Consider the following 13,944-nt stretch of genomic DNA (forward strand, 5'->3'; position numbering starts at 1 on the left):
TATGCCATTATTTAAATTCATACACGTATTTGACAAAACGTGAAAAAGGCTATGTGAAAAAGCCGTTATTAGGATGTACCTGCTACCATTTGAGCTGTCCTGAATGTGCTCTGATAGCGTGCTGCTCTTTTATCTGACGCGTCCAGGGGCCGATACGCTTTTATCTCCCCCAGCCATGAGTCCCGGCCCCGGGGAACCGCCGTCCAAGGCCTCCAACACCAACAATGACATGCAACAGCATATTTATTTATTTATTTACTTAAGTTATTTATTCACACATTTATACATGTATTGATTTGTTAATTGATAAAGAATCGTGTGTCCCTTTCGATTATGGCATCGTTATCATAATTACATCCTCGTCATTCTGTATCAATAGCACATCCTGCCTCAAGGCGAAGGAAATTAATATGGATTATAGGCTACTCTTTTCAGGATAACAAAAAATAAGAAAAAAGAGACGACCCTCTGCTATCGGTAGTTATCTCATTTATAGGATAAATTGGCTTAGCAAAAAACCCTTTGTTGAAATTAAAAATAGGTCAACAGCTTAACCTGAGCTTTTGTTTCTTTCATAAAAATAAAAAAAACACATCCACTAAAGCTCTGGATACAGTATACTACCCCGCGTTGTTACAGGCCGTTGCTCTGTGCCTGTTTGCTTTTTTTTATGCTTTGCCCTCCACAAGCCTATATAGCCCACGACAGCCAAATAATAATGAATCATTTCATAAATAATGGGTTTAGTGGCTTATCGGGAATGAAGAGGCCGCTGCCGTGCGCTTATCTCACTCGGCCACATTGCGGCCTGTGTTCCGCTCCCCATACTGAGGGAGCGCGGTGGATGCTGCGAGGAATAACTCAGCCACACACACACACACACACACACACACACACACACACACACACACACACACACACACACACACACACACACACACACACACACGCGCGCGCGCGCACACACACACGCACGCACACACACACACACACATACATACACACACACACACACACACACACACACACACACACACACACACACACACACACACACACACTGCTCCAGCACTGGTAGAAAAAAAAGAAAAAACCTCAGACATGGATGACCCACTCACAAAATGGCTCCACTTACACAGTAACATCAACAACACGGCTAGAACGGTAAGTGCAAAAAATACACCTCTGTATTTAAACCGGGTTATTCGTTGTTCCCTACGGCTATAATTTGATGCTTATCGTCGGAATTTATCGATGTTATATTCGGAATATTTAGCCTACATTTTCTGCTATTGTCCGATCGTATGTTGGAGACTGTAGCTACGGGATGTAGGCTAATAACGGATGCGAGGCCTATTGGAGAATTCCCAGGAATAAAAGTGCGCTTTTTGTAGCGGTCTGTTGTTCGTTTCCAGTATTTCCCACATCTTTATTTTTTAATTAGCTATTAAAACTATTTACACTGTTGTTTATTTTAATCAATCTGACACGCTTTTGCGGCTTTACAACAACAACAGCATTGTGGCCTATTGCTATAATGACATATAACACCACCGACTCTGACATGTTTAGCTATAGAAAACGATCAAGTTGGAGTATTTTTGAAGGTTATCTGTGGATTGATGAAAACCAAAAAGGTGGGATTTGATATCGAGGAGGAATGGACACCGAGCTCTCTTCGTGGTCCTGGCATTCTGTCATTAAGACGATAAGTTCACCTTAAAGAACAAGAACAACCTTAATTAGCTTTTCATATTAGACTTTACGCAGGGCTCAAACCTTGGTTTATATAGGCTACATTAAGGTATTATCTCAACGAGTAAGGGCCAACAATGAGAGATTAATAGATAAAAACATGCACTACAGAAACAACAAATAACAAATGTATTTAAAATAAATTACACGGGCTCCACATCTATGATAAAATGTTTGACTGGTGACATTTCACAATGAGCCTAGGAATTGTTCACATCGCAACAGATTTAGAGAACAGAAATCTCTCAAATCTTCATAGCTTACACATAATATAATACTCGAGAATTAATAATAAAAAACTCTTATTTTTTATTTTTTATTTGAGTTGCAATCGGCCTTTTCTTTATTTATTATTACTTTTACCTTTTTGAAGTGTTGAACATATTCTGGTAGGCCTAATTACGAGACATTATACAAGCGGCTTACAGAATATTGATTTTCTTTCTTAATTGGTTTGTTCGTTATTTAAAATCTGCAATTCGAATAATGATGGTAATAAAAACATTAAAATAAACGCCAATAATAAAAATGAAAATAATTAATTCCTATAAGCTTTTAGTAAAGGCTGGTTATATATTCGGTATATTAAGACTGAACCATTGTGTCATTAACTTAATGGAGGAAAATCTTATTTAGGACGTAGTGGACTCGAGCGAGTGGTGACGGTAAAAAAATGATGGAAAAACGGCAGCCGGAGCTTCTTCCTGGAAGTCCTGATGCAGTGTCCGGACCTGGAAAACGGGAGGACTCCTCCATCATCTCCAGAATAAACGGGTGCAAGGAGGAAGAGGAGCCGAGGAGGGAGGAGGGGGAGAAAGAGAGGGGAGGGAACCTGACGGGGGCTGAAGAGACGGATGACGTTCCTCTGCAGAACTCGAGCAACGGGAACAGCATCAGCATCATTATCAACGGCGTTGCCAAGGAAACTGCCTCTCACAACGCCCTTGACCTGAAAAGGGAAGTGCCGGTGATCGAGCTCTCCAGGAGGGACGCTATAAAAGCGCTGGAGTTTAGGACTGAGAGCCATTTGGTGCCGATCACGGAACTTCGCAGACCTCCACCGCTGCCGCTGCCGCAACGAGACGACGCTCGAATGGTCCAACTGAGCCCAAACGCGTTTCCTGTCCCGGCCCGGGCGATGCTCTACAACCTGGCGCAGCCTCTTGCCGCCATCAACAGGTAAAGGTTGAGACAGAAAATGAAAAATAGGCTAATTTAGTTTCATGAATGCACGTTTCTATTCGATCCTTGTGAGGGCACCATGACTGTTAGGCCTAGATGCAGTCCTATGGCCCTGAAGGAATAGGCTTTTAAAGTGTGAAAATATGCTTATTGTGTACATTATATTGACATTTCTTCCTATGTATCATTAATGACAGAAATAATAATCCCATGGGTGTACGTGTTTCTGAGAGTGCATGTGTGTACCCCTGGTGCAAGGAGTGGGGGTTGTTGAGGATTAAATGCAATGATGAATATAATGTAAATTCATGTTTTGTTCACATACATTTAGACTTTTTTTGTCTGCTTTCTGTTGCTGTAGTCTTGGAGGGGAGACGGAGCAGTACAGCATGTACCCCAGCAACAGGGTAAAGCGACGCCCGGCGCCCTATGAGGTTGAACTCGACGAGGGTAAGCATATTTTAGATCTTTATAAGTATGTTAAAGTGGACTTTGCTGTGTCCAAGTCTCCTATATCCCTTCTTCATCTTCATTGTCATTCATCCACTGACATTGATCTATACTAATCTGAGTGTTGCAGAAGGTGCCTGCCACTAAATAAGCGTTTAACCAGGAGAAATAAATCCATAAAACCATAATTCATGACATAAATGAATGCTGTTAATCTTAATGTCAAATACATGTACCTGCATGCCATCAAAGGAAGCTATTTTCAAGCGGATCTGGAGTTTATTTCATTTGAAACATCCTTTCCATCGCTGCCCACTCACTGCCACATACAGGGGTGGAGGATGGGGGTGCTGCTGCCTCCATGCCAAGGTTTTACTGCAGAGTGGGCTGAAGGATTAAGATAGACTGGGTGTGTTCCAAGGGTGACAATAGCCTGAAAGACACAATTGTAGAGGGCGGGAGGATGTGACTATACCTGCAATTATGTATTTTATAATACCAAAATAAGTTCAAGGTACATCGAAATTGAATATGGAGGACAAAGTCTACACAACACACTTTACTGGGGTTTGGCACACAAAGCCAAACGGCATACGGCACATTGCATATTATACTTTTTTTTGCAAAGATATAGCTACTTTCCATCACCTTAAATTCGAAGGTTGTAGGGATGACCATTTTGTAGCTTATTTTTAAGACAAAAACAATTTTTTCTCAAAACTTAGGTGAATTTGTTTTCCTACGACTGCTTCTTCCATTTTTCTTATTGCCCTTATATTGCTTTGGCCTTTTACACACAGCATTATCTGTTTTATTTGTGTTATGTTTTCAATGCCTTTCTTTTGCTCTCTTTTTTTAATTATCTATGTCTATCTCTTTTTCCAATGCTTTCTCTGTTAGCTGGCCAGCCAAAGATTGTACGTCGTATCTTCACTAACAGCCGTGAACGTTGGCGGCAGCAGAACGTAAATGGGGCATTCTCAGAGCTTCGCAAACTCATCCCAACTCACCCTCCAGACAAGAAGCTGAGCAAGAATGAGATCCTGCGGCTTGCTATGAAGTACATCAGCTTCCTCTCCAACCTCCTGGATGACCAGGACGGAGGGAGAAATGTTGGCAGCACAACTGATGGAGAAACAGGGCTGCTGGTTGGGGTCGGGACACTTGAAGGGGGCCCTCAGGGGGTTCCACATCAGGACACGGTGGTGAGCTTGGCAAGGGACGATCTTCTTGAGACAATGTCACCAGGCTCTAGCTGTGGAAGTCTGCCTGATGGCGATGCCGAGGGAAGTCCTGAGAGCTATATGGAGGACCAGGACTCGCCTCCAGCTCCAAGGACTCTATCGGCTTCTCGTGGGCCTGCGCTGCATCTAGCTGCTAGAGATCTGAGGCGCAATGGCCGCCCTTCAGATGGCTCTAGTCGCCGATGATGCTTATTCCAAAAGAAAACAGATACAACACCTGAGACTGAAATAACAGGGACTAAGAAAGAGGTGCATATGCTCAGGACCCAATAGCTTTGAGTTCTCAGTGTAGGAAAGAGAATCAAGTGCCACGTAGGAGAAAGTGGAACACATCCCGTCTCAATACTATCCAAGGCAGCATTGATGTTTTGATTGGTGATCGGTTGAATTTGATCAAAGAAAGACTTGTAAATTCTGCATGTCTCATGTCTTCGACCGACTTGCGGATTATGACTCTGTATTTTGAAAGTCCAATAAAGGATATTCTAAAATAAAGAAAAAAAGAAGAACAAACAAACAAAACTAACCAAACAGAAGATCAGCTAAGAAACACTTAGCAAATATATTTTATGTGTTGTATTGAAGTTTGGAACAATGCTTCACGAACGATACTATTGATTACAATATGGTGTGGACAGGCTCTAAAACATCAATGAATAAACCTCATTCATGCCCAACAAATTGAATGTGTTGGAGTGAGACAGAAAAGTAAGTTTGTCTCAGTTTTAGCCCATAAATGAACAGTCTGGACTTTATTGTACCCATGCAGTAACGTATGTATTGTAAATAGCATTATATTTCCACTGCACAATGTAACAACGGTGAGTGGAGGTTCAATTAATGTGGTTTAAGATGTACCGTAGTGTGTTTGTCAATGGGTTTACTAGCAAAATGGTCTTTTGGGAGACATGAAGCGGGGAAAGAGGAAAGAAACTCAAAATGTAAAGCAAGCAACTGAACGTAGTACATCAAATGTGGTACCCTTTATTTCTGTTACACTTTGGTGAGGAGAAAATGACACCAAATACGACGACAGACAGTTAAACATTTTCACTGCCGGGTTGAATATATCTATTTGAATTTGCGGAGGTACAAGACATGCAGTGTTTCTTAAAGTGTACAAAATATGAGTCCTATAATATCATGAAATGACTCATGCAGTCCTTTTGATATGAATGTTTCAGTGTTTTTTTAACTGTTATGCAGTTGTAGTTTAGTAAGGTACACAAACAAATCCCTTCATTGTCGCATTTCACCTACAGTCACATGCAGAGACGCACACAACCACACACACATGCACATGCACGCACATACACCACACACAGTGTTAATATCATAACAACACCAGCAGTTTTTGGATTAATACAGTTAGGTATTGCTCACTGTTGTTGGTTATTCTGCTTTTTTAGCAGGACCTAGTAGCCTATATTGGTACCTTTGGTAACTATGGTATTTTATGAATTGCAGTAAAGGGACATTGTACGTTTGGTCATGACATATTTGTTGTATGATAGCTGTATCTATAAATATATCCAATGTTAAATCGATGAATTTTATATAAAACCCCTGAATAAAACATGCAGAGGAGCCTGCACAAAGCCTTGTATTTGATGTCACTTGAGCATGTTGTCCGTATTATTAATTAAATCCAGTTTAATTCAATTCATTTTAATTCAATTCATTTAAAGCAAGTTTAGTTAAATGTAATTCTATTAAATGTCTTGACTTTACAAATAACTGGACATATAGGGGCCTGTTTTTACTATTTACCATTTACACTTGTGATTGCATTACCTAATTGTCAAATTCCTATAGGGCATCATTGGCATTGCATACCTTGCAGCTGTTTCACATCTTTAGAAAGTGCATAGTTAAACCACAACCTCCTCTCGAAACTCCCCCATTGGAGGCTGGAATCCTCACTTCCTCTCAACAAGTGACGACTTCCTGCTGAGGTTAACGTGGCTCCGTGACCTGCAGGATATCCTGCCATTGTGAAAGTGGTTTTGACAGCCTATGCTGCACTCGTTTGCATGCTGTTGTGTCTGTCCACATTGTGAAACAGCTACACTGGTCCAGACTCACATTCCCTGAAAGTTATTCACTTAAGCAATCGAAAAAGTTAGGCTCACCAACCTGCAGCCTTTAAAAAAGGAATTAGCTTTTGTAGCTCTGCCACATAATTTCTACTTTTCTGAAGTCTTCTTCCCTACATTCCATAACTCCACACAGCAGACTTTGCTACCTCCGCAACAGCTTCAGCTCTTCGACATTTAGAAGACACTACATTTGCTTCCAGAGAGCATCAGACCAATCCAGGTGTTTGGGGACCCCTCCTGCGCTCTGCTCTGGCACTGCCAGGACGCCTCTGAGGGGCCCTCTGGGTTAACGCCTGCCAAACATTTACCTGCTTCAATTTTCCTGACTCTCCAGAAACACACAGGCTCACAAAAAAGAGAGGAATACAGGGAGTGTAAATGAGGGATTGAAAGCAAAGGGATGAGAGGAGGCGTGTGTGTGAGCAGGTTGTGTAAGTGTCTATGTGCTTGCTCGGCATAGATCTCTGTGTATGTTTGTGCGTGTGTCTGTGAGAGAGGGAGCAGGCGTGTGTGTGTTTATCAGCTCAGTGCAGATGGGTGGCAGAGTGGCTCTTGCAGCCAAATGATTCAGTATGCTAATGAGTTGTTATCTGTGGTGCTGCAGGAACAATATACTGTCTTTCTCACAGTGGGAATCCAGCCTGCTGGGAGCAGATTACACTGCACACACCGCCAAGGTAGTTATTTATATTTTCACACAGAGTAGTAGAAAAATACATAAATGCACACACACACACACACACACACACACACACATACACAGATAGGCCATAAACAAACAAGCAAAATAACATTTTAGCGCGCACACACACACACACACACACACACACACACACACACACACACACACACACACACACACACACACACACACACAATCATATAAGCATATACATGCATGCACACCCAAACACACACACAAACACTATATCAACAACATCATAAATATGGTGGAAATGAGGTAAATGTATGGAGATGCCATTCTAGCCTTTCCTTTTAACGAGTTTGAATGTTATGTTTCTGTTCCGTAGCCTTCATACATTATTACATATTTTCATAAACAGAGGCCCAATCCCAAACCAACAGGCATCCTCAAAGTCCGGACTCCGGTCCGGATCAAGACCGAACCACAACTGTCTCTGGACTCTGAGCAAATTATACTTTTCATATGTGTTATCTGCGAGACATCGCCACAACGCAAAGAGTCCAAATGTTCCGCTATGTCCACTACAAACAGCGCTCTGCATGTCCGACTGTTCCACTGTCTGTGTGTGTCTGTGAACGCATTGGTCCAATCACATTCAGCATCCCGTCAGCGTTTTTTTCCCCCACCAACATTCTGCGAATCAGAGGCACAGTAGGGCGGGTCTTCGCGGAATGCGGGTGGGAAAAATGCGTGTGTTTAAAAAAAAAAAGTCAGAGCGAGAGTTAACAGCTCATCTAGTTGCATCTGTACTGTAGCTAGTAGCCTAGTTTCACCTACTGGGGTGGCATGGGGGGGCAACTGCTACCCTCAAAATAGGCCTTGCCACCCCAGCTGCCACCCCAGCTGCCACCCCAGTTGGCAGCTTTGTTTTGAAAGAAAAGTTGTGGCTCAAGTACTGAAGGAATGAGGTATTTGCGGTCTACAATGACAGAGAAGAGACTGTCAGTGTGGCTGTACTCTGCATTGAATCAAAACGCACTAAATCTTTGGATCTTAATACGTTTGTGAGGCGTTTTGCTGAACAACATGGTAATCGCGGCATTCAGCTGTAATAGACATGTCAACTTGATGCTCTGCTCACGGATGAGCATACAAAACTGTTAAGATGATGACCTTATGTGTAAAAATGGGGTCTGCCCCCAAAAAACTGTTTTAAGTCCTGAGAAAGTCAAATAAGACGGTGTGTAAAACTACACTTCCCACAGAAAGTAACCATTTTGATTGAACTAGGCCAGTAGGTAAGGGCTTTCCACTGGATAATAACTGAAGTATTAAAGCAGGGGTGGGGAACCTCCGGCCTCCGGGCCGTATACGGCCCGCGAGACCATTTGGTACGGCCCTCGAGGTAATTTATAAACACACGCAGAAAAAGAAAAAAATTGAAGAAATATAGACCGCAAAAAAATGTGTGTGCCTACGAGTGCCTGTTTTTCCTGGCCAACATTAGGGTCCTTGAACACAACACGAGCCTAACGTGTCTGACAGGGGTGCAGTTTTGACAGAGAGCACCAGAAAGCCAGAACGCCGCTCCAGCACTTGAGAAATTGCAGTACGTACCCATAAGGAGCCGTACACATGCCGCAGTTTTTGCGTGGCTGTGTCTTTAGTTGAAAGCCCAGTGGGCGATCTGTTCATCTGTCATACTGATCATACAGTCAATAACTTTGTTGTTATTAGCATCTGGTTAGCTAGCTATGCTAACGAATATAAGAAGCTTTTTCTCCAACCAGTGAGGTAAAGGCACATCTTTATCATCATCTTTATTTATTTTATATTTATTTATCTGTTGTTATCTTGTTTTACTTGCTTGTAAGCGCTTTGAGCACCAGGAAAAGCGCTTTATAAATGTAATGTATTATTATTATTATTATTATTATTATTGATATGATCATTATAAAAAAATAAGACAATAAAGCAGTGGTCACCAACCTTTTTAAGCCCAAGATCGCAGACCTCGGCCTAGGTGAAAGGCGAGATCTACCTATTGCAGAATTGAGTGAAAAAGACGGCCCAGGCAATGCTTCCAATTTGAGGCCTTTTATATAGGCTAATTGCATCTGAAATACTGCTACAATGAAGGCTCCATAATCAGCTCACGGCATATAGGCAGGGGTAAAGTGCTATTGGGGGGCGGACCTCACCTCCTCGAGGGGGGTCCGGGGGGATGCTCCCCCGGGAAAAAAAATTGTTTAAATATTGAAGTTGAAAGCATCAATCTGGTGCACTTTGAGAGCAACATGAAGAGTTCTAAGGATACCTCTCTCAGCACCCATATGAAACAGAACTGTAAACAGATTTTCTTTTTCTTTATGGATATTTTACAAATCCTTTTAAACTGTATTCTTGTTTTACTGACATACTGTATAGTAGGCTATTTCATACCTGTTTTTCATGTATTCTCTTATTGTTTGTATAACTATAATGATCATATGAAGGTGTGCCGTGGAAATGATCTTTTGAATAATTTGTTACAAAACCGTTCTAAACACTCAGAGAGTCCTTTAGCTCACCTGAGTCCCTCAGTCTGACAGGAGAGGACTCTCCTCCAGCTTGTTGTGGTAACAGCTCCTTATGTCCGTTAGTTAGTTAGTGCAGCTAGCTAACCAGATGCTAACATCACGGTCCCCGCTAGCACCGGTCCCTCTCTCTCCCTCTCTCCGTCCCTCTCTCCCTCTCTCTATCACACTAAATGCGCTATTGCCACACACACACAGAGCCGAGCTTGAATGACACAAGCACACGTGTATTTCCATGCAACTCTCTGATTGGTGTGGTGTCTTGCCTCTGTTGCGTTCAGTGAACACGGGAAATTACACTCCTGCCGTTGTCTCTTGTGTCATGATGAGGTTCACGTAAAGCACGGTTAATGTATTATATTATTGAGGTGTCTCAAATATACGTTAATCAAGTGGCACCTGCTAACGGGGTGGTGGATGATAGGTTTATATCTAAAAACGTATTTTTCAAACATTATTTTAATTTAATTTTTCTTTCTTTTGTTACTTTTTTTTTTAACGATCCGCGATCTGCCCGCACCACACTCGCGATCAACCAGTCGATCGCGATCGACTGGTTGGCGACCACTGCAATAAAGTAAACAGGTATAAAATACTGTATGACAGTAAAACAAAGTTGTTATTAATAAAGAAGAATACAGTTTGAAAGGGGAGTGATTTGTAAAATATCCATAAAGAAAAAGAAAAAATGCTTACAGTTCTGTTTCAAATGGGTGTTGAGAGATGTATCCATAGATCTCTTCATGTTGCTCTCAAAGTGCACCAGATTGATGCTTTTAACTTCAATATTTAAAAACAAATCTTCCCGGGGAGCATGCCCCCCGGACCCCCCTAGAGGGTGTGAGGTACCCCCCCACTTAAATCATGTCCACATGGATATGACACTAAATGCATTTGCACACATCTTGTGTCCATATCTTTCTGTTGTGGTGGTCATGCCAAACCGTGCACGTGCATGCATGCGCGAGTCATGGTGAGATATCTGGATTAAGAGGTTGCTTTTTCTTTGCACAGCATGAAAGAAAGGCCAAATGAATGGGCTGTGATTTTAGTTCTTTTAAGCAGAGGTCAATAATTTGTACGGCCCTCGGAGGATGTTGAAAAAATTGAAATTGCCCTCGAGAGGAAAAAGGTTCCCCACCCCTGTATTAAAGAATGCATGACTGAAGTGATGGAGACCATGTTTGAAGGCAAATAAAAAGAGGAAATAACAGGTCAAGCAAATCCCCCTCTCAGATTCCACAGCAACCAGAAGGACATAAATACTGGCTGGTGATTTGATTAATCAGCCTTGTGATGGGCTACAAAATGCACAATGCATTTCCTTAGCTGTGGATGAGTCCACTGACACGCCTGACAAAGCTCAGTTGCTGGTGTTTGTGAGTTTTTATGATGAGGCAAAGGGGGAGTTTGTTGAAGATGTTTTGGGCCTGACGAACCTCAGTGGACACACAAGGGGGCAAGACAAAAGCAATAATGGGAATGCTGAATGAAAGAGGGTGCAGCTGCCTTTATTCATAACTGCAGCTCTTACACTGCGACCCTGAGGGATCAAGCACAGACACAATAACAATGAAAACTGCTGCATACAGATTATGTTTGTCTTTTTGTCTTGTTGTAATTGTTTAAAAGTTTGAAGGACCGTAATAAACGGACCTTTGTCTTATTGAAAAAAAAATGTTGGACCTTTAAGATTTGTATTTGAGTACCCCTGCCTTACACCCTACCCCTACACACTACCCCTCCGTTTGCGTCCGCCACATTAAGTGCTGTTCCAAACCAACGAGTGTGGAGCGGTGTGGATGGGGAGTGGGTTATCAAGCCATCAAACAGCGAGGCTGCATCGGTGCTGACTTGAGACCGGTCTCTACCTGAACGGTCTCAATGCTGTGTGTGTCCGTCAGGAAACACGCTGTTTACAAGTAGTTCCAGCAAACATCCACTGATACATTGTGATTTTAACAACCTCATGATAACCTCTTGTTTTTTAAACTTAGGATCGTATACCTGTGTTTAGTCTAGAAAAAGGTAAATGTGTGCATTTTATTATAAAGTTGTGTATATTTACAGACTGTTGCAAAAACTAAGAAGCTTATAAAAATCAGGTTTAAAAATAAAAGAGCTTTACAAAAAAGTAACACAATTAAAAATGTTTGGAGTTTTATTTTAGTTATTCATTTTTATTTTTCGTCTAAGAGATGCTGATTTGAAACCGTTGTTACATACAGTTACGGCATTTCCTGTTTCTGCCGGAGAGAGGGGAGTTTGTCCCAAAGCTTGCCGCTGTATTTACTCCCTCCATCCAGGGGCGGATCTAGACAAATATTCATGGGGTGGCAAGAGGGTGGCAGTAGATTTTGAGGGGTGGCATCCCCTGGCAGAAGTAAGCTATATGCTGATTTAATCGCAGTCATATCAATCAATGTTAACTTGGAAAGCTACAATATTTATATTTTAACTCAATAACATCAGGATACATTATTGTTATCAGCAAAGCCTTAAATATGAATAAAAGGTGGCAGATATCCTTTAATGAATTTTAACTGAACAATAACTGAATGAGTTTGTCTTATTGTCACTCTTAGACCAGCAGGGGTACCAAATATATGCACAGACTGCTGCAATAAGTAGGCTACATTGCATCAATGTTTGTCTGAATGAATATGATACTATTAACAATCATATTATTCCTATCAGCTGTCAATAACTGTTATGATTCACATATTCATTTATTATTGAATAAACAATATTTTAGGAGTTAATGATGAATGTTCCCCAAGATGCTTGCTCACCCTCCTTCAAATTTGAAAGACAAATTACTATCATATATCAAAATTCAAAAGAATCAAAAGAACAGTTCAGTGCCCCACGACTTGATTGCAAACAGTTACAACCTTGACTTTACATCAGAAAGAACAAACATTAAAGAAGTCACTAACTGCATCAATTAGGGTTAAAAAAAAACGTGTATACAGCTAAAACATATACATTGCTGCAGTTATTATCCAGTGGAAAGACCTTACCTACTGGCCTAGTTAAATCAAATTGGTTACTTTTTTTTGGCTGGGCAGTGTAGTTTTACACACCGTCTTATTTGACTTTATCAGGATTTAAAACTGTTTTTTGGGGGCAGACCTTAGGGGCAGACCCCCACAAAGAAAAAAATATATATACACATATACAAGGTTATCATCCAGTTGTTTATGCTCATCCGTGAGCAGAGCATCAAGTTGGCATGCCTATTAGAGCTGAATGTGGCGATTACCATTTTGTTCAGCAAAACGCCTCGCAAACTTATTAAGATCCAAAGCTTTAGTGCATTTTGATTCAATGCTGAGTACAGCCAAACTTGACAGTCTCTTCTCTGTCATCGTAGACCGCAAATACCTAATTCCTTCCGTCTACGGTCCGAATCAGACTGTTCAAATAAAATCGCCACCAATCATATTTCCATGCTCGCGGCAGGGCCGGGGGGAGGGGTTATAGGACTTGCGTCTTGTGCTGCATTCACTTGCACTCGGACATTAGGGATTTTCTCTCATAAATGTCCGATGAGCCACCACTTTTATTTCAAAACAAAGCTGATAACTGGGGTGGTAAGGCTATTTTTTAGGGTGGCAGTTGCCATCCCATGCCACCCCGGTAGATCCGCCCCTGCCTCCATCTGACAGGAGGGAGCCTCATTGAGCTGAGAGTGTCACTCCACGGAGTTCACTCCGTCACAGAGGGATAGTGTGTAGGGGTAGGGTGTAGGGCGTGGTTTGGGATTGGGCCTAGGTAATGGTTTTGACTTTTTCTCAAGTTTTTTCCCCCAATAAATAAAGTGTATACAGTTGACATGACTCATTAGAAAAATAAAATCATTATAGTCATTCTAAATGATGAAACCAGTTTGTAATCAATCAAAGCAGTCCAAAATGGTTAAGATTAAGTTGTAATCCCGTACAAAATGTCCATATTCATCGTGTTCATAATCTTGTTTGGTTTATATT

General features: G+C 41.6%; 1 protein-coding gene across 1 annotated transcript; it reads left to right on the forward strand.

Annotated features, from left to right (window-relative positions):
- The first annotated feature begins 1,038 nt into the window (after positions 1-1,038).
- tal1 (T-cell acute lymphocytic leukemia 1) lies at positions 1,039-6,237 on the forward strand. Its single transcript, XM_079647276.1, has 4 exons — positions 1,039-1,164; positions 2,392-2,934; positions 3,299-3,387; positions 4,288-6,237. Exons 2-4 carry the CDS (start codon positions 2,429-2,431, stop codon positions 4,815-4,817), a joined length of 1,125 nt encoding a protein of 374 aa, XP_079503402.1. The 5' UTR covers positions 1,039-1,164; positions 2,392-2,428; the 3' UTR covers positions 4,818-6,237.
- The last annotated feature ends 7,707 nt before the right edge of the window (positions 6,238-13,944 follow it).

Source organism: Notothenia rossii, assembly GCF_949606895.1.
Source record: "Notothenia rossii genome assembly, chromosome: 9".
Classification (NCBI taxonomy): Eukaryota; Metazoa; Chordata; class Actinopteri; order Perciformes; family Nototheniidae; genus Notothenia; species Notothenia rossii.